The 21,978-nt window shown below is 41.3% G+C and overlaps 1 protein-coding gene across 2 annotated transcripts in view; it reads left to right on the forward strand.

Annotated features, from left to right (window-relative positions):
- TBXAS1 (thromboxane A synthase 1) overlaps window positions 1-21,978 on the forward strand; it is a 262,385-nt gene that overhangs the window by 82,654 nt on the left and 157,753 nt on the right. The window contains exon 6 of one of the 2 annotated variants that reach the window (XM_039383165.1): window positions 4,416-4,509. In XM_039383165.1, the coding sequence (XP_039239099.1) occupies window positions 4,416-4,509 (94 nt within the window). Of the gene's footprint in view, window positions 1-4,415; window positions 4,510-21,978 lie in introns of those variants that run through there. The other variant, XM_039383168.1, reaches the window with a different exon arrangement.

The raw sequence follows: 21,978 nt of genomic DNA on the forward strand, positions 1-21,978 counted from the left end.
AATGTATTTGGCATGTTAACTTTCTTTTAACAGTTGTGTTTAATATATGCAGAGAGCATCTAGCTCTGAGAGGCCATCTGAACATCTTCAAAGGGTTATTGAATTGTTCATCGATCTACTTCATTACTGCTGTTCCTCTGGTTCCTTTTGATGTCTTGTCACTTTGTTCAAAATATAATGCCAAGCTTTTAAATTAATAGTTGTGCAGGAAGCCCTACATGTGTAAATATTAGGGTATGTTTTTCCTTTGAGTGAGAGTGTGCTAGATTGTCCAGTAAATATTGCTGCCATCAGAGTGTTATCTTTTTCATGCCTCTCACTTTACATAAAGACTCCTTCCTATCTTCCTCTTAAGGAAGCTGAAGTGTCTGAGGTTTTATCTTTTAGGTTTTATAACAGTCTAATCTCTTATTCTGCCAGTAGAAGCTTACAGACTCGTTCCCTTGATTAGGAAAATAAATTTGATTAATTTTCCCTCTTTTCCTTTCATCTTTTCCATGTGTTTCTCTTACATGTGTTAAATTTACTAGCTAAAAGTGCCTGCTGATTTCCCCCCCCCCCTTCATTAATTTATTTATTCACTTTTTGAAGCTTTTTAAACTTCTGGAGTAGACAACATTCCATGGCAAGGAGTTCAATAGTTAGTATATTTATTTCTTGGGAAAATGCTTAATTTTTAATCCTACCACCTGAAAATTCATTTGTGGATTTTATGATTAATTTTTTAGTCGATGGGTAATAATTCTTAATTTATTTCGTAAGATGTGCAGGATCTTAAAAATATTTGTCATAGCATGCATCAGTTGCTTCTTTTTTCCATGATTAAGATTGTAGCCTGTTTGCTTATTCCTTGTACAGAAATTGTTCCGTATCTTTGGTCATCTCCATCATCACCTCTCAGTATCTCTTCTATTTCTAGATTTTGCATTTGATTTATCCTTTATAGTTCGTTGGCTGATCTTCTACGCTTAGTGTGTGCCCACAGCAACAGCAGGAGGTTGCCTGATATCAGATTAATTTTTGTGATAAAATAATGTAGAAGAGTGTTAAGTGGCAGAGTGAGAAGTAAGACTTCCCGCTGGTGATAAGGCAGGCTTGGAACTGTTTCATTTAGATGTCCAGACAAGTGTCTTTGCCTACAAGGCAACCCTGCCTGTTTGCACTTGTCCAGCTTCTAGCCCACCTCCCCTTCCCAGCAACAAAACCTGGATGCTGTTTTCCCAGTGCACTGAGTTCATGGGGGTGCTGAGTAACCGAATCACATAAATCAGCTGGTTCAAGTTATCCATCCCTTCTGCTGAAAAGGCAAAGGGTTGTGCCACAAAGCTGTCAGATTCACGTATTGCTGGTGTTCACTGTGTGTTATACAGGACTATTTTTTTTTTCTTTAAAGAAGCTCACAAGCTATTACTTCCTCTCTCTCCCCCACCCAAAACAGTGGGAATGAACTGAAATATTGCAGAGATGGGGGGAAGCTCTAAATATTTAGAGTTGCAGAGTGTAAGCTATTCCATTAGAAATTATCAAAGGCAAGGTTACCTGTGCAGTGTTAGATCCTTCTTTGGTACATGCAGCCCCATCAGTCTTTGGTCACTTGCATACTCTTTTCTTTTCTGTAAAACTGCAGGTATTTCAACAATACCAGAAATATTGTGAAATCATAGGCTAGAGCTGCATGTGTTTATTGGTGAGATTCTTTTTTTATTTCTTTTTCCCCTCCAGCTGGGCTCACCCTTTCGTTGTTATATTTCAGTGTGTAGCTTGACTACGGGGCTTCTTTCTCCCATCTCATTGTAAACTGTGGTTCCTTACCTTTCGAAAACCTACTTCAAACGTAACTGAATAAAAAGCAATGGAGACAACCATGTTAGGAGGGGGGAAAGGAAAGCAAATTCTCAGCTATGTGGAGCTGCCAGTAATGTTCAGAAGCTGACAATGATGAACTACTCATCTAAGCATAAATAGTCTTCACAGTCTGTGTGTTTCTTGCCTTGTGAAACTGGGCACACTGTACTCATTAGTTTTGTTCCTTTTTAAATATTTGGTGATCACACAGTTTACTTTGTCTAGTGTAAGCCTCTGTTGCAGTCACTCTTCCCTTTGCTGTACATGAAAACCAGGAGTCTACAGTGTGTCTGGTCTTTAGTGAAATGAGCAGTTAACAGTAGCCCAGGCTGGTGTTTTGTGATCTGCCATGTATTTTACACTGAAAACATAAAAATAGAATCCTGCAAAATTGATGGGTTTCCATTGACAGGGATTTTCATCTTTTTCACTGTTTACATACTGAAGATGAGGACTTTGCTATGACACAAAGACACTTTAGGAAGATCTCAAACAGCAGCAAAAAAAAAAAATCCTCTCTTTGGGGAAGAAGACGTATCATGTAGGCTGTTTTGTCATTTTAAAGTTAAAACATTTCTTTTCCCAAGAGTATTAGCTGAGGAAAACCTCATATTTTTTAAAGCAGTTAAGTAGCCAAGAAGTCAATACTATGTATAAAATGTGTAATAAATGTTGACTTCTGTGCCTTTACTCCATGATACCCTGTCATACTTGAAATAGTGTCCTTGCAGAGGCTTGAGACACATCATTTCTATTGAGAGGGTTTGTGTTTTTGGAGGCTTGTACTGCCCCATTAAAAAAAAAAAAGTTGCTATTTAAAAATGATCAAATCCCTATCTTCTGGTTATGATTTTTGTAAAATATCTTCACAAAAGAAAACCCATTAAGACAATGGGTACTGTGCTCCTGGAAATCTCTGGAAATGGAAGTACCAAAAGCTACTAACTCGATGTTTAAGTCCCATTTTGCTTAGCTGATCACATGAGATCTAATTCTCTTTATCTTATATATTTGACTTCACAACACTATTCTTTCCTTTCCCTCTTGCTGGAGGAAAGGATCATTGTCTAACACCAGCTCTTCTTTTTTCTCCTACCTCTTCACTGAACCCCAGGAATTGTGTGCTGTTTGCCCATTAGGTTAAACCTGCCTGCATCATGTAAGGTCATTTGAAATGAGGCATATGTTGATTACTGGAACTGAAGGAGATGTCCAAGTCATAGCAATGCTTTAGCATAATCTACAGTCACCAAGGCTGTACAGTGGGATTAAGAGGGAGCCAGCCCATTGGGATCTGAGAGCACGGCTTCTTCTGTGTCTCTCTTATGTCATTAAGATGGCCTGCGGACTCAAGAGACTAAAGCAGTTGGTGTTGCAACACCTACACTATATGCAGTTCACAGTTTTTATTTTGCATTAGATTTAATTTGCTCGCCAGGTCTAAGCAGTCTCACTGCACTTGGGATTCAAGCTGAATGACTGCTTATTACTGCCCTGATAAAAGGTGAAGGATTGGAACAGAGCTTTGAGTTCAGTTTCCTCTCACAAAAGCGTGGTTTCATGTGCCAAAACTGCCCTGGGCACAGAACCATCATGTAGAGGGAGAGCTTTAAAACTATACCAATGCTCTGATATAAGGTGTTAATATAGACATAATAGCCTTTAATAATCTTAAAGATCTTTTGCCCAGGTCCTCCCAGTGATGGTGTTCAGCATGATAGTATTTAGTATTACTGTGTCTTTTGGTAATCAAAGCTGCTGCTGTTAGCTCCTGCTCTTTCAGGTTCACTAATTGAAGTCCATTGACTTAAATCCATTGTTTGTATTAAGAAAGGGGGAGGGGAGGGGGAAAAAAAAGGCTCTGGGGTTGGGTTTTATTTTTTCCCTTTTTTTCCAGTATTGTCCCTGTCAATGTGCCACAGTTTCATCTGAAACAAGGGATGCATGAAGCTTTTCAGTCTGGGTTTTGTTTCCCCGTATTTTTTATATTTGTTTAATTTGCTGACTGGCAGCTCTAAAAATCACTTAATCAGCATATCTGGCCCAAATACTAGGCTTGACTTGAACGTACTGACACTGTCTTGGCTCATGGACAACAGAGACTAGTTTGAATTCTTGTTCTGTGATCTATATAGGTAGAGGTGATTGAAGAAGAAAATAATAGTCTGAAAATCTGTCTTATTCCTTTCCCAGCTGTGCCACAGAAGTCAAACCCCAAATGCTTCTTTTGATCTCGTTTGTAACCTCACGTAGCTTCGGAGAGTCACTTCTGACTTATAAGACCTTCTGTGGGAAGAGGAGCAGTTCTCTAATTCCACTGCTCAATTTGCAGGCCTGTGTTTGAGTCCCTTGGTTCTTTTGCCCTCTCTGAAGCACCAGTGTATTGCATTTATTTCTGTGACCTGAGGAGCTGCTGAGCAATGTCATCTCATTGGCAGTTCTGTTTAGCCGATACAGAAAGCATCTTCTCCCTCCTGAATCTAGGGAAGTCATCTGAACTTGTTACTGTGGCAAGTCCTATCATGAAAAGATCAAAAATTAACTTACTACGTTTTTTTTTTTTTCCCCAGGTACTCCACATCTGCATTCTCCAAACTAAGCAGAGTCGGGATCCGACATCCTCCGCCTCTTCCTTTCATTGGAAATCTGCTCTTTTTCAGTGAGGTAGAGTATGTTTTCCTTTGTATCGATCCAAAGTGATGGGAAGAGTGGACAGGAGGTAGAAGGAATTGAAAGGAATCCTACACTTCAGTGATACCATCTCTTCCAGCATTTCCCTCTGGAAAGGACAAGCAAAACTCAGCTTTTTGAATGAATTGGTAGAAGCAGTTGTGTGCAAGCAGCTTTAATTTCAGGGTAAAGTAAACTTGAGGGAAAGAAAATGTGTAAGCTTCTGCAGTTAATTACTTGAGCTTTTTCATGGAAGTTCATGCCCTCAGTGAAACTAAGTTATGTGAATAGAGCAGATTATGTTAACTAGCCCCAACTGGTTTGTTCTGAGTGGTTTTGGCTCCTATGACCTTTCTGTTTGTTTGTACTTTTGCTGATTGTATACATTTATTTTAAAGCTTTTAATGTTGCTTGCTCCTAAGCAGTAACTGGAGTTAGATACTGCAGAATGCTGTTGCTCTGTGCCCCAAATACTGGAACTGGGAGAAGGGGATGTACTGGGGTTCTCCCTCCAGATTTCGTTCCCTTATTCTCACCCATTTTCTTTCAGTAGCCTGCTGATGCTACATTTTGTTCCTTGCTCAATTTCAGTAATGTTGCTGAGGGTCCAACATATCTTAATAATGAGGAGCTGCCATTTCTCTGTTTGGATCTTACAGTAAAATCTCTCTAGTGTGTCTCTGTTGCAGTCCAACAACTTTTCAGGAAATCTGGGCCAATTCCAGCTGCTGCCCAGTTTTCTCTTTTAAGTGCATGGTCATCAATACCCATGCTGAGATTTGAATTATTAATGGGAATATATTGCTTCTTACCTTGGACTTCATGGTGATTGTTCTGTCAATATCTGACTCATTATTAGATAAAACCCTTTTAAATACCGCTTTTGCATGTACATCTAGAAATGTACATCTACATTTCATTTAGAAAATAGCATAAAAGGTAGACTTAATCCGCTCTAGATTAATTTGAACTGGAATTGGCAGGGTGACTTTAACTTACAAGGGTTGCTGGTGGTGTGGAATACAGACCAGTTCACCTTCACTCTTCTGGTTTCAGTTCATCTGGGTGGCATAAAGCTACTCATTCTGTAGCTCCTTGGTGGTGAAATCCACTCATCATTAGTCACCTGCTAACACTTGATGTAGGTAAAGGTGCCTAGAGATGAAATTATTTTGATACATTGTAGATAGGCTTGCCCTGTGCCAGTGTACAAGTGGCAAGTTTCTGGGAACTAGGATCCAAAATGATCATATGATCTGTTAGGCAAATTTCATTACCAGAATAGCATTCATTAAATTAACTTAAAGCAGGCTACTGAAAAAAAGACAAACTTGATTTTCCTAACTTTTAGGAAGAAAAATAAAATAAAGGTAGCTGAGAAATTATATCTTGGGATACCAAGAAATAACAATTCCAGATAGGGTTTTGAAACAGAGTCGAGTGATGCAAAGCCATAAGCACTGCCAGGCTGTATGTCCAACACTGTGACATTTCACCATCCATCTTCCTTACCATCCTATCACTGCCAGTAGAAACAGGCAGGGATGAGTCCAGGCTCTGCAATTTTTCTTTCTTCCCTCATATATTTTGCCATTTTTTCTGGATCTGCTCCTGTGGCTGCTTTCTTAGAATAGTGCCCATAGCAACGCGCCAGTAATGGGAGCACTGCTTTTATACTGCAGGCTGTTCTCTATGAGAGCATTTTCAGGGACAGAAGTGCTCTCACTGCAGTCAGTAGAGGACATCATCCACTTTCCCTTTCCCAGCAGGGGGGAACCAGAGGTTACCCATCACCGTCCTGGGAATAGGGGTGATTTTAGGGGTTTAGCTGCAAGCAGCACAACTGTGCATGAGCAGTGGCTTGTTAGGGCTGGATTTAATTTTTTTTTAATAGAAAGTAGCAAAAGGTTTATTCCTTTTTTTTTTTTCTTACATCTATAATGTTAAGAAGTTCTTGCACTTCCTTGTTTATGCAACCATGTCTTTCCACTGAACTAGCTTTTTAGACAGGCTTCCTTTTAAATAGGCTAGCTCTTTCTTAGTATTGCTAATGTTGTGCAGGAAAAACACATGAGCCACACTCCCACTAAATCATCAGACTAGTGCTTTTCAACCCATGAACATTTATTTCAAAGGAATTAATGAATGGTGACTAAGAGGAATGAATTGATATGTGCTGTATGGCAATCTGCATATGTGTAATTCATACATTTCCAATGTCGAATTTGTGTCTGCAAAGTAACACAGGTTGAAAAGCCCTGAACACCAGTGAGATCTAAAAGTGAATGACTGCAACATATATAGCCTTGCAGTCCAAAAGTGCCCTCGTCTCATGGTTTCTGGCTTTTCTCCTAGAAAATGATTGCTAGAAACTCTAAAAACAAATAAAAAGGAGAGGGTGTTCCTTTGACATAGTAGAGTAAATCTAGGACCTGAGAATTTAAGAAAAAACCATTAAATATCAAAAGCTCTCAAGAAAATTGTGGGAGTAAGCGGCATTTTTCAATTTGTAATGGCATAAATTCAAGGATTTGCTTGTCTTCTCCCTTACTTGGGTGTAAATCACTTCTACTGAAATAAATGGAGTTTTCCTGTTTTGCTCTACTGTACATGTGAACAGAGCTTCAGGTCTTATCATCCTTTTTTTTTCCTTGCAATTGTTCTTCTGTAAATATGCCTGAAAACAAATGAACAAAGCAGGCAAGATTTGACCAGTAGTACTGGGTTGTGGGGTATTTAATAAACTTTCAAAGGTATTTTAAACAAGAAAATGTTTTGTCCATGAGACTTTTTTTTTTAAGGAATTATTTTAGGGATTTCTTGAACAGTATATTTTCTTTGAGTAAAATAGGAGTTGCTGTCAGTATAGTGTTCTGAGAGAGGAAGAGGAAGTGTGGAAAGTTAAGGGGCTAAGGGAAATGCAACAGCAAAGACCTATCTCCATCACAGAGAAGCAGACTTTAAGAGCTGACTTGGGGAAAACAAAGTTATTTTACTGTAAGTCACCCTTTCTCTCTCAAGTACAATAAAGGGAGATAATCTCACTCTGAAACTAAAACATATCCAAGTTAGTCGGCCTATCTCAATAATGAGAAGATGGGAAATTATTGCAGTTCTGCAGCTGGGAAATTATCTGAGTCCAAGATATTAGATTAAAAATTCTTCCATTGTATGAGAACAATTTGTGGTGGGCAAGTCTGATGTAATAGTAAATATGATTAGGCTATTTAAAAAAAGCAGCATGTTCAATTTTTTCCAATAACTGAGCAGACTTGCAGCCGACAGGCTGCTGTTTTGCTACAAACTCCTGACTCTTCCTCCACCTCTCCATTTACTGCATTTTTCCTACAAGTCTGGAAGAATGTGAGGGTTGTTTGTGATGGCTGTGTTATGGGAGACACAAGGGTATACACACCATGGACTTTCACACATGGATCTGCATGGACTTCAGAGCAGCTTGTTCCAGAAAAACTAAACCAAAATTTCCTATCCATTCCCAGGCTAATGATTTCATTATGTGACAAATGCTCTGAAAACGGAGAAGGCACACGCGCTGCATCACCCTTTCTCCTCAAGACCTGCAGCAAACACTTGACCTGTTGCTATGGCTGTGCTGTGCTTTTCTCTCTCTTTCCCATTTCTTTCCTAAAAAGACAGCTACACTGTTTTTAAATGTCGTAGGCTCTGACATTTACACAGCCCTGGTTGCCCGTACCTGTGTGTGCTGCTCCCTACCCGGCCTTCTGGAGAGCCACGCTGTGCTGCAGCAGGCTTGGGGCCGGCCTCTCTGAGGTTTTGGGGTGGTGGTGGGGGTGTGGGTGGCTGCCTTGTTGTGGTCCTTGGTAGGCGAGATATGTAATTGTGCCCAGTGTACGGTCGGGTGGTGTGCTTTGGGTCCTTGTAAAAGCACGATCATGTGTTGCTTTCCTCCTGTACTCCTAGCAAGCTCCAGTGATGCCTTTGACTGTCTGTGTGCTTGCATCCCTGCCTTGCATGTTAATGAAAGACATCACTCTCTTTAGCTTCTCTCTGCTTGGACAGGATACTCTTTGTTTACTCTGTTTATTTCTGTCTGGCCTACTTGTAGATCCTGGGCTACCCCAGAGCGGCCCATTTCTGCTGAATGGAACTGGGGGCTGTGTGGGTGCTTTGTCTTGCTTTCAGTTTGGGATCTGGCTGGGCTGTGTTGTTTTATGGCTGATGGGTGGGAGTGGAGAAGGGGGGAGTGTAGGGAGGAAGCAGAGAGCAAACATTATTTTTTTTTCCCACTATGCATCTGCCAAAAGCATCCTTTGAGTTGGACGTAAAGAAAAATAAAAGGCAGAGTCCTTGCAGGAATGAAATTAACCCCATGTCTAATTTTCAACCTAGAAAGCAGTGTGTGGGTACTTAGAGAGACTGCAGTGTTTACTGTTCTGGAATTTAATGACACAGCATGTAAACCTAAACAAGGTTGGAGAGAGGCAAGTGGTGAGGGGAGCAAAGAGGGGGAAAGGGGGAAGGGAGGAAAAGGAGCTCTCAGGCTGTGGACCTGGATTGAATTACAAGAATAGTATGGCTTATATTGACAATGAAAGCCTGCATGTGGTTTTGCGTTGCTTCATGCAGACAAAGGAGAAGAATGGGATAGGGAACGTGTGTTTTGCAACTTGATAGCTATCTGTGCGGAACCAGAAAGGGTGGCTGTGGCATCACCAACCAACCTGTCTTTATCTCCTCCAGTTGACTGTGTGCATCTGGGGTAGGCTGCTGACTGCCTGAACAGACCTTGCGGGGTGCTCCAGGTCTTCTCTTATGTCCTGGGAACACCCCCAACCTAGACTGGGATGCCTGTACATGCATGTGAGGCAGATCTAAACCTAGCCATGTCACAGTCTGCAACATGACAGAAAACCTGGGGTTAAATGTGGTTTTATTTGTATATTTCTACATCTATAAAGCGTGTCTCTCTTCCCTTCAAAAATGTGTATTTTCCTAGTCTCAGCTGATAGTCTGTGCTACCTCCTTTGATCAGATGTTAGCATTGTCACATAACCTGACAAAGTCAGTGCAGTATCTGTTTGTGGGAACGTAATGCAGGAAATCAAGACATCACAACTGTCTGTCTCTCACTTGGCTAAATGCTGTTGCACCCTTCAGCAAGAGCAGGACTTTAGTTTCTCTGAAGGGCATTGGGTGGAGCTGTGCTGTGGCTCACCCCAATTTCTCCCTGATGGGGTGTCAGCAGGGTGAGCAGCCTTTTGGGGGAGCAGTGTGCACACCTCAGAGACCCTTCTGCAGAGGCACGACATCCTTGGCTTTTTTACATTCAGTGTTTCTGATAACTGTGTTTGCAAGATATCCCTGGATGTGATGTCAACTTTAAATAACATTATGGGAGTTGGAGACAGTGTTAGGATACACAAAGCAGGTTTTATGTGACAGGAAAAGGGGGTGAATCATTACTGCTTTGCTGGAAAATAATAGTGACCCAAGAAATGAAGGTGGTAGTGGTCATGAGAGATGCTTTTGCTCTTTTGGACTATAGCATTTTTTCCTCTGAGGGAAGAAACAAGTCCTTTTTGTATTCCAAGGAATGGTGGGTTGACTGTGTGGCTTTTGCCTAGAGAAGCTCTGACATCTATTTGCCGTGCAGGGTTGGGTAAGTGTTTACCACAGACCTCAGCAGTTGCCCCTAGAAGAAGATACAGAATTCACTGATGAGCATTATCATGGTTTTGGTATTCCTTAACCCATATTTTGGTGGTTCCTCTTGTCATACTTTATGCTTGCTTTATTAAACGCTGCATGAGGTGAAGAGGCAATGGCTGAGGCAACTGCTAGCTGTTAAGTGGAAAGGGCTTATGTTCTCTGTGGCAGCACAGCAAGTGAGAAGAGAGACTCCCTGATCATGCTCCTGACTTTCCCCAGGCTCTCAATGTGATTTTGGGCAAGTCTGATGGGGGGAAAGCTTTATTCTTTTCTGGGTAAGCAAATATCTTTCTTTTGCTTCACCTTGGGCCTCTTTTAGCCCCCTGCAAAATGGCATAAGATGGTGTTCTGGAATAGGTAGGTCTGCTTTTTCATCAGATTATGGTGAAACACTTGGAACAACTTCTCTGGGGACTTTGTTAGATTTGGGGAGGCTGGTATCACTGCTGTCTTGAATGGACTGGGATGCTTGAAGGCTGGAAGGAGTTTAAATGTTTTCACAATATTCACAGAGCAAGCGGGGCTGTGAATTAATGCTGGGCCTGAATTCTGGTCGAAGAGTGAAGGTATCTGAGTGAGGTGGGTCCCCAAGATAACAGTGCTAAAGGATACTTCTCTGCTGTTCTATGCCAGCCTGTTCTTTGATGGGTTTTTGGTGGCAGCTGCAAATGACTGCCCAGGATTTGTCAGAGCAGAGTTCTGTATCATTAAAGTGACATGTAGCTCTCAAAAATGGTGTAGGGGAAGTTTTGCCACATGTTATGTCTATTGGCGAGTGTATTTGCATAACTCTCTGGAATTTGCTATGTAGCCTTCTCTTTAAGCAACATGTACTGCTAAATTAAAACCAGCTCTGGCATGACATGCAACAACAGTGAACACAAAAAGTGGTGCTGTGCAGTAGTTGGGTTGAGAAAATGAAGATAATGTATAGTTGCAATGTAGTAGCATACAGGTAGACCTACTGTAGTCACTTAAACTGCACTTTACCTTGGGCTCCGGAAGAAGTAGGGACCTTGAAGAGCATGGCAGTAGTGATATGGTTGAATAGGAGGATAGTAGCTGTTGTAGTAAACTCAATGGGCTTTTATACATGGACTTAAAAAAGCAGGACTATTTCTTAGGCGTGATTGTCTTCTCTGCAGTTTTGTCTGTAGTCACATCAGTGAGGCACTGGCCTGGAGAGGATGGGGTTGGACCAAATGAAATCTTTTAGTCCTTGAAATTAAAAGAGCAATAAACTCAGGACTGCAATGAATAAAAGCAACTCTATTATTTTACATGAATTTGTAACTTTCTTATATTACCTGTCAGTTTGGAGTTTAGTAGCTTCATATGCTCTTCACCTTCTTATTGTGATGTGGAGAAATCCATATTCAGAAAGCCAGTTCTTCTATGTCAGCAAGACCAGTACATATAATAATGCCCAGGTATCAGTTATAATGCTAAAACTATAGCAAGCTCAGATTGGTTGTTGAGAACAGTTGTTATCCACGAGCCAACAAATTTATCAGAGTCTTAACTTCATTAGCAATGTCTAAATGCATTAGCCATATGCTCCTCAGCATATGGGTAAATACATAACAATTTATTTTCATTAGGGTTTTCTTACAAGTGCTGCTAACCCAAGCTCCACTAGAAATGTTTACAGCATGACATGTCTTTTCACAGAAGAAGCTGGCCTTCTGTACAGCAAGTCATCCTGAAAGGGTGGCAAGCAAGACGTTTCCCCTGTCCTTTCTGGGAGTAGGCAGGTGCAGCTGCTGTGGGTCTGATCTGCTGCAGCTAGCTAGGCTTGGTTTCTGCAAGGCTTTACATTAAAATGAGTAATCGAAGGCTTTGGGGAACTGCCTCTTCAACCATGTGTAGTTAATTCCCTGGTACTTGTGTGCTGCCTTCTGGTTGTGTACGATGTACCTCGGCTGGCATCACCTCCTGGTACCTTTACTTGGACGTAAGACTCATGACTTCTGGGTTCTCCCTGCTTCCTCCTTGCCCCAGGAAGGATGTAGGGTTGAAATATAACTTTCCCTAAGAGGGACTGAGTGTGAAATGAGGTCATACTCATGGCCTGTGCTGGGAAGGGCAGGGTGGGTTTGTAGGGTGGGCACTGGGTAAGGGCTGCGAGGGGCAAATGTAAATGAGCTGTTGTGTGCTCAGGATTCGCCTAATTTCTCAGAAATAAATGAAAAGTTATTTTCTTGAGTTTTTTTTTTTTTTTGGGGGGGGGGGGTTAAGTATTTATGCAGCCTGATCCAGAAATGCAAGTTGCCTAGAAAGACATCAAAGTATAAGAAAGAACTGATCTTATCAGAGAGGTATAAAGTTCAAAAGTTAATCTATTTCTCTATGGCCTTAGAGGCCTTGGCACATGTCTAAATTTAGATGGTAATGTGAAACAAGAATCAGCTAGAGTTGGATTCCAATCAGGTTTGTTTGAGAACTGATTGGGTTTTTATTGGGTGTTTTTTTGTTTGTTTGTTTTAGAAAAGAAAAAAATTTCAACCAAAAGTTTAAACAAACCTGTGTGCTTCAAATTGCTATTTTTCCTATTTGTTTTTATCACCATGCAATGCAGTGAAATGGATCATAGTCTTGGATCATAGTCCTTGGACTTTTTAACTTTTCATTTTGTTTGTTAATTATTGTTAAATTACATTTTGTAATTTTTTAATATTCTATGAATTTTAGATAATTTATAATAAGTCGGGGGAAAAGTGAAGTAGTCTTTGGACAGTTACACAGGGACAGTTTTAAATATTCAGGCAGTAAAAAAACCTCACTGAACACTGGTGCCTTATTTTACCCTACTACAAGAAAACTGAAAATTATAAACAAAAGAAAAAGAGATTGAAACTTAGCTATATGTTTCAAAATATTCTCAAATACATGTTTTGAAAATGAACTATGCAAGAAATAAATATTAAAATAATTGCAAAATTAGTCTTGACTATTTGATGAATTTCCGTAGTTTTTGAGCATTATATCTGATGGCTTTTTTTTCAATTCTCTGAGTATACAAAGCTGTTAACTTTCAGAGGCAGCGTGATGCCAGAGGTGGTTTAGGTAGGGTTAGTGAAAGCTGGGCTAAAGGAGCCATAAGAAGTGACATATGATGATAAGTTGAAATATTCTCTGGGAAGTTGAGTGGGACTTTAAACATAGTGGTTATTTTTCTGCTGAGTGGGGCTTTTCCTGTTCCACTCAGGAAAAGGGAAAAAGATACATGGCAAGAGCAGATGTTGGAAGGAAGAAGTGTTTCTTTGGACACACAGAGAAAGGGGATGGGGAAACCCCAATGTCTCCACTGATTTGCCTCTGTTTGCTTCTATGTCCATATATTTAGAGGAAACAGCAGGTGATAAGCTCTGGATAGGATAAGGGACCTTGTGGCTCTAGAGAGTAGTCTAGGAAAGAAGTACAAAGAGGTATGAATAAGAGATTGGTGATTGATGTATGATTTTTGCAAAGGGGTGAACTCATCTACCTTGATCTTTTAAAATGCTGCAACATGTGATGTGTTGTGAAAAGTATGTGACAAGGCAGAAGGAGAAAGGGTAGCATTTGATGTATCCTTATTTTTGTTCCACTTCTGAATGCAATCTAGGACAGGAGCCCCTTGCAGCCAAGATAGAGTGGGAAAGGTGCTTGATCACACAGAAGGGGGAAATGGGAGAGCTTTGGGGGGAAAAAAAGCTGCAGTTGGTGACCTTATACCAGAGGTCTTTATTTTAATAAAGAGTCTCATAAAGTTCATCACAGATAGAATTAGGGACCTTGGAAGTATCTTGTAGTTATATTTGTGTTTATATTTTTCGCTACCTTTTTTTTTTCTCCCCAATGCCCCAGGGAGCCATCTCGAAGACCTCATAAACGCGAGATTTCATTTTCTAATGCTATTTCATTTCCTGGATGGAGGACCTGCCACAAGAAGACCAGACCTCAAATTATAATAGCCCTATAAATAACTCCCTAAGGCAAAGGGGAAAAAAGAAAGCCTTTGAAAGACAACCGCAAATGCAAAAATGGAGGGTTTGGGTTCTTGCAGAACCAGACTAAGGAGTTGTAATTAGGACATGGTTAATTTTGGGGTTTCCCTGTTTATCTCTTTGCATTGTTTACCTACAAAGTTATATCTCAAAAGTCCTCAGAGGTCTTCTGCTTGAGCTTAATTTTCTACAGTGTTTTGGTGCCTTTTGGCCTGTCTTTAGAGCCTGCTAGAAAATGGAGTTTCCAGGTAAAATTGAAAACAATCCAACAAACTGACTAAAACAAATACAATGATGGATCGAGCAAAAATAGTCTGAAAATGCAACTTTTTCTTCTTTCTGGGTGAAGTCGTTTTATTTCAGCAGACCCAGACAGTCTGCCTCCTTTCTACTGGAAATCTGTGCAGAATTGGCACATTGACTAGAATAAAAACATTCCCAAGGAATCGGCGTGTTCTGTCAAAACATTTGAACAGCTCCCGTCTCCCAGAGCACAGCACTGCTCCGGAGCCGGCATAGGGAGCTCTGCAATGTGTGGTGCAGGCTTCCCCTCCAACCTCCCATCTCAAATCTACCTTTTCACATATTTACAGGCCAAGTGTTTCAGGTTCAATTATTTTTAGTTGTGGAGGTGGTAGAGAAGGAGGTTTATGAGAACCTTTTGCACTATGATGAGACCTGTGTAAGGGCTGTCTTTTCTTTGTTCCCACTAAGGCTGTGTTGTACAGAGAATCATTTAGGTTGCAAAAGACCTTTAAGATCGAGTCCAGCCATTTACCCAGCACCATCAAGTCCACCACAAAACCATGTCTGTAAGTGTCACATCTACATGTCTTTAAAATACCTCCATGGATGGTGACTCAACCACTCCCCTGGACAGCCTGTTCCAGTGCTTGACAGCCCTTTTAGTGAAGAAATTTCCCCTAACACGTGAGGGAAAAGTCATGAAGGTAAGGTTGTAGGATTCCAGTATCTTTCTGTAGCAGGCTGGGTCAGTGTACTGGCCAGGGACAGCTGGGCTGGCAAATCTGAGCTCCAGGGGAAGTCCTGATGTGCAGGGACGGGATTCTCCACCAACAGATGTCTCTGTGCTGTGCCTCTTTGCTGCTGCATGACTCTGCTACATGTGAAGTCAACCTCCAGCAGCAAAGTTAAATCTCTCTGTTGTGGAGTAATGATAATTGTTTGGTGTTTTTTTTTTATTTGATTAATTTTTAAAAAATAAAATTGTAGTCTTTGGCTAGAAGGTGATACATAGCAATTACAGTATTTAACTAAGCAAACTGTGATTATACTCAACCTTTGCAGCAGGACACTGATTACTTTACTTTTGCTAAGTAGTATCTTAGTCCCCTAGCACTGAAATGAAGGGGTTTCGCTGGTGAGCTCTATTCTGAATGAGACTTGTAAATTCAGGCCTGCAGCCAATTTACCAGAGGTGCTGTCTGTCTGTTATTGAGACCAATTGCTTAGGAATGTAATTGTATCATTCTTGTTACTAAAACTGATATCCCCTGCCTGACTGCAGCTAAATGAGTTTTTATTTTTGCGGAATTTCTGGGCTGTTGCGTGATAAGACATTGTGGTGGACAGCATGCAGTCAGTGGTTTGAAACAAATGGGGTTTTTCTTCTTATTTGACACAGAGGTGTGTATTAAGCAATACTTTACTGTGCTTGATGCAGTAGCAGATGGTGTCCTTTAAGGCTGCACATGTGACAGTAGCCTGTTAGAATGAGTACCATACCTGCTTGTCTAAAGCCTCATTCAGCAGAAAAATAATTTATAAATAACATAAAAGTAAACAAGGTGAGAAGGCAAGCAACCCTACGTATGTGCTTATCTTGTCTGCTGCGGCGCGCGCCCTCGTAGCAGTGCAGTGCCATTTTATACAAGTGGCATCACTGAGAAATGTGATGGAAGAAAAAGATCTGTGCCAATCAGAGCAGGGAGGGCAGAGGTGGCCCATAAACCAGCCCTAGATCTGCTTGGATTAGTGTCAGCACAGCAATCTTGCAGGGGGTGGGCTGTGAATGTGCATTCCTAACTCTATTACTTATCCCCTGGGCCGGAAGGGCCAGATGTGTTGCATAGGCAACATATTTAATCTGTGAATGATCATTCCTGATGGATCCCCTCCAGACAGTCCAAAAGTTACATTACTGAGCCCCAGCCCACTTCCATAGAAAGGCAGGACCCCCCAATCTAGTGCCTTTAGGGAAGGGAGAAGGTGGAATTGCTGTGATCTCACATTTTATCAAGCAGCTGAATGCTCTATGGCCAAAACGCTTATATACTGATGTCTAACCCAAGGCAGCTAAAGCCATGCTTAGGCACCAAAAAGCATAAACATATGATTGTCACGGGAGTTAACAGGTGTTGGTACTTTCAAACGTTGTTGTAACTCCTTTTATTTAGTTATGCAAAGTCTAGCCTGCTGCACTTCAAAATTTTATCTTGAGCATATATCATCCTGAAAAAATATGGTCAACTTTGGGAATCATGTTTCTGGAAACTGAGGTTTCCTACCCCTGGAAAGTTTCAAGGTCATATTGGACAGGACTCTGAGCAACATGATCCAATTGAAGATGTCCCTGCTTATTGCAGGGGGGTTGAACTAGATGACCTTTAAAGGTCCCTTCCAACCCAGACTATTCTATGATTCTATGACTGAGGAGAAGGCAATTTACCACAGTATGGCCATATGGGAGGGGAAAACCTGTTAAAATCCTTCTATGAACAATTATGGCAAATATATGTGAAAAGGCTTTGAGACCTTGCCCATCTCTTGCTAGGAAGGGTAACAGGCTGCAACAACAGTGTCAGAATTGAAGCCTCTTATTATATTATTGTCATGTAAAGATCTGAGACTTGGGTTTGTGCAGATTTACCACTGTCCTAACACAGGAGCATTCACTAGATATGCTAAAAAGCTTATCATCTGCAGAGGCAGACTTGGAAGACAGGAAGCATACTTGCAGTTTTATGGGCAAGGAAATGAAAGACTGTGGCTATAAAAATTTTGCTTCACCCGCCCACTGAGACCCATAGCCAAGTGCCTGCTGTCTTCACTGGGCATGGGAGCAGGTAGCGAGTGACTCCTCTGAGCTTGTGCAGGAAGAGGTGGCAACAAAGGCTGTGGGCTGCATCTGCATCCAGTGAGCTATAGCACAGTACCACAATTGATGCCACCTTCCCAGAGTCCCCTGTTGCTGCAGGAGAAGTTTATATTACATGTAGGAGGATAATGCCTCAAAACATCCCCACTGGAATAAATAAGCATCCTAAGTTGGGAGTTCAAACACAACTTGCTTTTCTACTACTTTTGTAGTCAGTCTCATAATTTTAGTTTGGCTTAGGGAAAATAGAAATACGTGTTAAATTCATGCTTAAAAGATTGCCTCTGTTCAGAGAAATTTGTTATCCTTTTTCTCATTTTCAACAAGTAAACTTGCTTTTGCAGCAGAGATTTTGACATTAAGTGTCTTGATAGAATAATAGGCGTGTGATGGATTGCAATCTATTGCCTCAAGACTTTGCCAATCATAAACTAAAATCAGTTAATGCATTGAGTTAAATCTTGCTATATTGTGCAATGTGCTAGTAGTATTAAAAAAATCAATCCAGAAAATATATTGATTATATTATCTCCATAGCAACAAACAATAATAGGATAATGTTAGCTTAATAATTGTGCTTTGTGAAAACCTTTCAGAATAATTACTGCATTGTGGTCTTTTCACAATGTGGAATGCAATAACGCTTCTTCCTTGACTGCAGTCACCATCAGCACTGCGTCAAGAGATGTTGTTTTTGTGTGCATGCATATGTATTCATGGGTAATTTTGCTCCGGGTGAAACAATTCAGCAGACTATTTTGGGATCCATTTTTAAATGGTCAAGACCACAAATTGGCAATTGTTTTCCATGTGGGTTGTTTTCTCCCACCTCCTCTGACAACTGGCTACTGTAAAAAGAGGTCATTAACATTCCTTCTCCTGCCTCTTTCTTTACAAGGCACAAATATTTTGGCACGTAACAAAACTGGATGTCCAACTACTGTGTTAAGGATTTATGGGAGAGAGGAGCCCTGCTCTAAAGACAGTGCTTCGTATCCGTTCTTTTAATCAAATTTAATCTATCATCCTCTAGGAATGACTTATTCCACAGGAGCTGAGGTATTTGACTGTATTTTGGGGGACCTGATTCTCTTGTCATCCTACATTGTCATATAAATAATAACCTGAGGCTGTTTTGAATATACAGAGATATTTTCTTACATATAACTAGGGAGGTGTATGTATAACATTTTTAACTTGAAATTTTGGCAGGAGAGTCAGAGGACTAGATATATACACTCTTCATCTGGGTCTTGCTCTTACATTACTTCCACATCAACCCTGTAATTTTTATCCTGAGTTAAAAAGAGGCATTGACCCAAATCTATGTCGAAGAAGCCAAGTATTTAGAGTCGTGGTGTGGTTTAACCCCAGCCAGCAACCAAGCCCTATGCAGCTGCTCACTCACTCCCCCACCAGCAGGAAAACGGAGAGAATCAAGCTTGAAAACTCATATGATGAGATAAAGGTGGTTTAAAAGAGAAAACAAAAGCCTCACACACAAGCAAAGGAAAACAAGGAATTAATTCATTGCTTCCCATTGGCAGACAGGTGCTCAGACATCCCCAGGAAAGTGGGACCCCATTGCGCATAACAGGTACTTGGGAAGATAAACACCATTGCTCCAAATGTTCCCACCTTCCTCCTCCTTCCTTGCTCTTTATATACTGAGCATGATGTCATATGGTATGGAGTATCCCTTTGGTCAGTTTGGATCACCTGTCTTGGCTGTGTCTCCTCCCAACCTCCCATGCATCCCCAACTTCCTTGCCAGCGTGGCAGTGTGAAAAACAGAAGAGGCCTTGGCTCTGTGTAAGTGCTGCTCACCAATAACAAAAACATCTCTATATTATTACCCCTGTGTTCAGCACAAATCCAAAACATAGCTACTGTTAGTAGTAGCCACTGTGAAGAAAACTAACTCTACCCCAGTCAAGGCCAGCACAAGTGGTGAAAAGAACCCCAGTTTAATCCATGAAGTTTAAGCAGACCCTAAAATGTCCTGTGTCTATGAAAGCTGTCAGGGACCTGGCATGTAGCTCTGGAGTCCCTTCACCTTCTGGTCATGCCAGTATTTCCTGATGTACCTGGTGACCAAGGGCTGGGTTTAGAGACAGTCAGCAGAGAGAGTACACTGCTGCCAAATCTTGCACTGACGGAAGATTCTCCATGGCTTTCACAGGGTGGCCCGTACTGTTCTCAGTGGTATGGTGGAATGCCCCATTACTTCCAAGAGCATGGGTGGATGCCACATTCTCTGACGGTCACTCCTCCTGCCCTTTTTCTGTGGGACAAACATTGATGTCAGATAGGTTAAACTTTTAGCACCTCTTCTAACTGTGCATCATTTTATTTTAATTCTTACTTCTGGAGAGAATTCGTCCTTCAAATGTCCCATAATTTGATTTCTTATTGTTTACCAGACAGGAGTCTCCTTTTCTTTGAAGACCTCCAGGAGAAAGCCCCTGCTTTGGAACCACTGCCTACAATATGTGACTCCCTTGGAGCTGGGAATGTGCAAACCTTCTACCCTCTGTAGAGTATAGGTATATTGCATACACAAGAAAAGCAGTAGAGTGCAAGAGTGCTGACAGTGTTCCATCTGAGATGATGTCTTCATCAGGAGCTTGATTGTGCTATTTTCCTCTAAAGTCCCTCCAGGTGGTTGCTTTATGGGGACGATGTGATGGAAGAATTGTTTTATGTCCCTGGCAGTGGTTACTTTCTGCCAGTGGCCCAGTCCCCTTGAGATGTAGTTAATTCACAGGGAGAGGGAGGAGCGGTGGTTGCTCTTAACTTTGTGCCTTGTGCCAAAACATCTAGTCCTGCATAACTGCTGTACTAAATGAGGATGCCAAACCCCTCTCTCCTTTTCTGAGTGCAGATGAATTCAGTTATGAAAGGGCAGCTAAATGCATTGGTTCCTCTGGAAAATATCTGATATTTGCAGATGTGCAGATTCATTAAAAAAAAAAAGCCCAGATGGTTTGACAAGGTGTTTTTTTTCTGATGCTGCTGCAGAATCCAGCCCTGAGTGATGATCTAGAAACAGAAATGAATGGCTGATATGAGCCAATTCAATCCCCATCTCCAAACCTGAGCTCTTTGGTTTATGAAATCGTCACAGTTGAAACTGTGACTGTGCTTCTGCTTGGCACCCCCTGTGCTTGCCCTAGGTGCTGGCCAGTGGCCTTGCTGATTCCTAGAGCTGCTTCAAATTCTCATTTCACTGCAGTCTCCTGTTTAGTTTCCTTGTACTATCTCAGCTCCTACTGCTCTCTGCAGTCTTCTCTCCAGCCCATGCAGGGGTTGGCACTGTGTTTCTCTCTGCCTTTTCTTAATCCCTTGATCCAGAGAGGCCTGATTTGGCTTCTAGTGTTTCTGTTTTCCATGCTCAGATGCTACCAGCTATAATATGGGTGGCTTGGGTCTTAAACAGTGTTTGGCCTCAGGACAGAACATGAAGAGTAACTTACCTTATGAAAACAGGGAGATTTTGTTGGAATAATTATTTTAAGATAGCTGAAAAGTCAACTGCCTGGTGTAATGTGGCTATAGGGGCTGCAACTTGTCTTATTCCTGAAGGAATAAAACTTCTATTCTGCACAAGATCTTACAGCACATCTCTGTCTGTAGTGGTTGGTTTAGGATAGGCCTGTCCTACCTGGTGGCCTGTCATTCTGTGACCAGGATGAAGCACACCGAGTGTTTGTTCCCATGGCTAGGGTCAAGATGCTTGTCACTCTGCATACACGTGCCCCCCTCATGCCCTGCCAAATGTATGGGCTCACCTCAAGGCTTGTGTGTGTCAAGCTGACGTGCCTGCCCTTAACCTTGTGGCTTTTACAGAGGTGCCATGTGATAGATGGTAGCAAAAAGGGAGCTGTCATGCCTATGCCTGGCCTGTCCATGCTGCAGATAGCAGCAAGCTCTGTTCTGCATCAGAGGCCGGTACAATCTATAGGGACGTTTTTCTCTTTTCATGCTTGAGAGCTGCATCCATACAAGGTGGGAATTAGACAAGAGGAAACCTGGGCTTGTCCAGCTATGTTAAAATACAGAAATAGTCCTAGTATCTTTCAGTAATGCATTATGTGGCATGATTAATGTCTGTCACATGTAATGCTTTTTCCAGGTCTCTTTGCTTGATGCAGCACTCTAGTGCTTTGGTATGGGCACTGTTTTGTGTCTTAGTTTCATCACAATAAAAGATCAAAATTTGGGAGCTGAACACAGTTGGAATTTGTGATAATCTTTAGTTTTTCCAGATGTATGTTTCATAGTTTCAAACTCATTGGTTGCAGAATTAGGTGGCATTGATTTTTTAATCAGTTCATAAACAATGGCAAAGACCCCTAGCACTACACAAGGGCAGTGTCTCTGAGGAGGCCAAGATATTATCACCCACTGATTGAGTAATCTTGATTCCCAAAGATGAGGTTTTCTTCTAACCCACCTGTCTAAATAGTAACTACTTAGGCACTAATGAGTTAAGCAGTATGAGATGGCCCAGAGTTTGCATCAGAAAAGAAAGCTTAACCACTGTCATCCTAATTCTGTAGGTGAAAATGCAAGATTTTCACGTGGACGTGTAATGTTTCCAATACGTATTTCAAAGTCTGTTTACACTCTGTGGCACCCAAGACAGATTGTTGCACAGTGGGT

This window comes from Pipra filicauda, unplaced genomic scaffold, assembly GCF_003945595.2.
Source record: "Pipra filicauda isolate LSUMZ 115617 unplaced genomic scaffold, ASM394559v2 scaffold2_size9829703_pilon, whole genome shotgun sequence".
Taxonomy (NCBI): Eukaryota; Metazoa; Chordata; class Aves; order Passeriformes; family Pipridae; genus Pipra; species Pipra filicauda.